The sequence below is a fragment of the Aphanomyces invadans genome (assembly GCF_000520115.1).
Source record: "Aphanomyces invadans strain NJM9701 unplaced genomic scaffold supercont1.53, whole genome shotgun sequence".
Classification (NCBI taxonomy): Eukaryota; Oomycota; class Saprolegniomycetes; order Saprolegniales; family Verrucalvaceae; genus Aphanomyces; species Aphanomyces invadans.
The window spans coordinates 431-1,747 of record NW_008580198.1 but is presented as its reverse complement, the minus strand read 5'-3'; the positions used below and the strand labels follow the sequence as shown (position 1 = coordinate 1,747).

The window sequence follows — 1,317 nt, the reverse complement described above, 5'->3', positions numbered from 1 at the left end:
ATGCCTGTGAGCTTGGTACCCTTGGCATGATCCGCGGTAAACCAATTTTGTCATGATTTGCGCCACGACGTTGCCAATTCATTGGCCAATTCCCCGCAAGACTTGTTTGGATTGTAAATGTGACATTTACATTTAGAAAATGTAAAGTGAAGTGCGCATATAAATAGCGTCAAACTGGGTCAATTCAACCATCATCCTAATTGTAGACATATTCAAGCACACTCACAAACTGTATTGTACTGTAGACACCCCCTATCAATGAGTAATATTTTCCGATGTTTTGGATCAAGCTTTATCGAGATAATTCTACTTTGTAGGCAGAACTGGCTCACTTGTTCTTCTCTGTAGGCAACAGCATCATAAAATTCGATTTAACATTTCACGCACAGGTTGCAATCTACGATGTGGAGTCGCTCAACTTGTTACTCCGGGCAGATACATTGTTTGTAAAACCAGATATGCATGGACTCGTCGGATCTTATGTCCCCCTTTCGTTGCGAATGGATCCACCTGGAGTTCCTACAGTACATACGTCCCCGAGTAAAGTGTCGACATACGTTGGAACAGCGAATGATCTCGAGTGCCCATCTTTGACTCTCAAGTGCCAACTCGTGGACGATTCATGGAGTTATCTGTGATTCATGTGCTTCGTACGACCAGCTGTGCGCCCGCGCCATTGCGGTTTATCGTGGTGTCGCCCGCGCCAAGAAGTTCCGCGAGTGGCTCGTGGGCAAGGAAAGCAGTGAGAACGTTGGTCTTGCCATGGTTATCAAGCAACCCATCAAGGCGAACGAAATCGACCGCATGTACATGGTTGGGAACGCCAGCGGGTTGAACTGCCTCATTTTTGACGACATGATCGACACGGCCGGGACGCTGGGTAAGACGTCGCAGCACCTGTCCGACCGCGGTTAGACGTTTAGTCGACATCAATCCACGATGTAGTCTCGTCCCCTTGGTCACGACTTGGACAACATTGCGAGAAATTCATGCAGCGAGTACAATCACGTGCAGATGGCACTGACACCATGGAACTGTATTCGAGGCATTATGCATCGCTCTCTCAATCACGCATCAACGACTTTCCGCGACAAGGCCGCTGTGAGACCAATGTTTGTGACCTCTTCCAACTTGAGCTGCTCCTCTTCATATTGCTGGCGCATGAACGCAGGGGCGGAGTTGGGCTGGCATCACCGAGACATTTGAGTTGAGGAATATCGCCAAAGTGACCGGTATTTCTCGCAATGCTGTCCAGGTCGTGATCAAGGGGGCGAGGCTACATCGTAGATTGATGTCAACTAAACGCCTAACCGCGGT

The 1,317-nt window shown here is 48.7% G+C and overlaps 1 protein-coding gene across 1 annotated transcript; it reads left to right on the top strand.

Annotated features, from left to right (window-relative positions):
* Positions 1-641: 641 nt before the first annotated feature.
* Positions 642-915, top strand: H310_13528 (hypothetical protein; the record flags this gene model as incomplete). Its single annotated transcript, XM_008881077.1, has 2 exons — positions 642-650; positions 709-915. The coding sequence occupies 2 exons, from the start codon at positions 642-644 to the stop codon at positions 913-915; spliced, it is 216 nt and encodes a 71-aa protein (XP_008879299.1).
* Between the last annotated feature and the right edge of the window lie 402 nt (positions 916-1,317).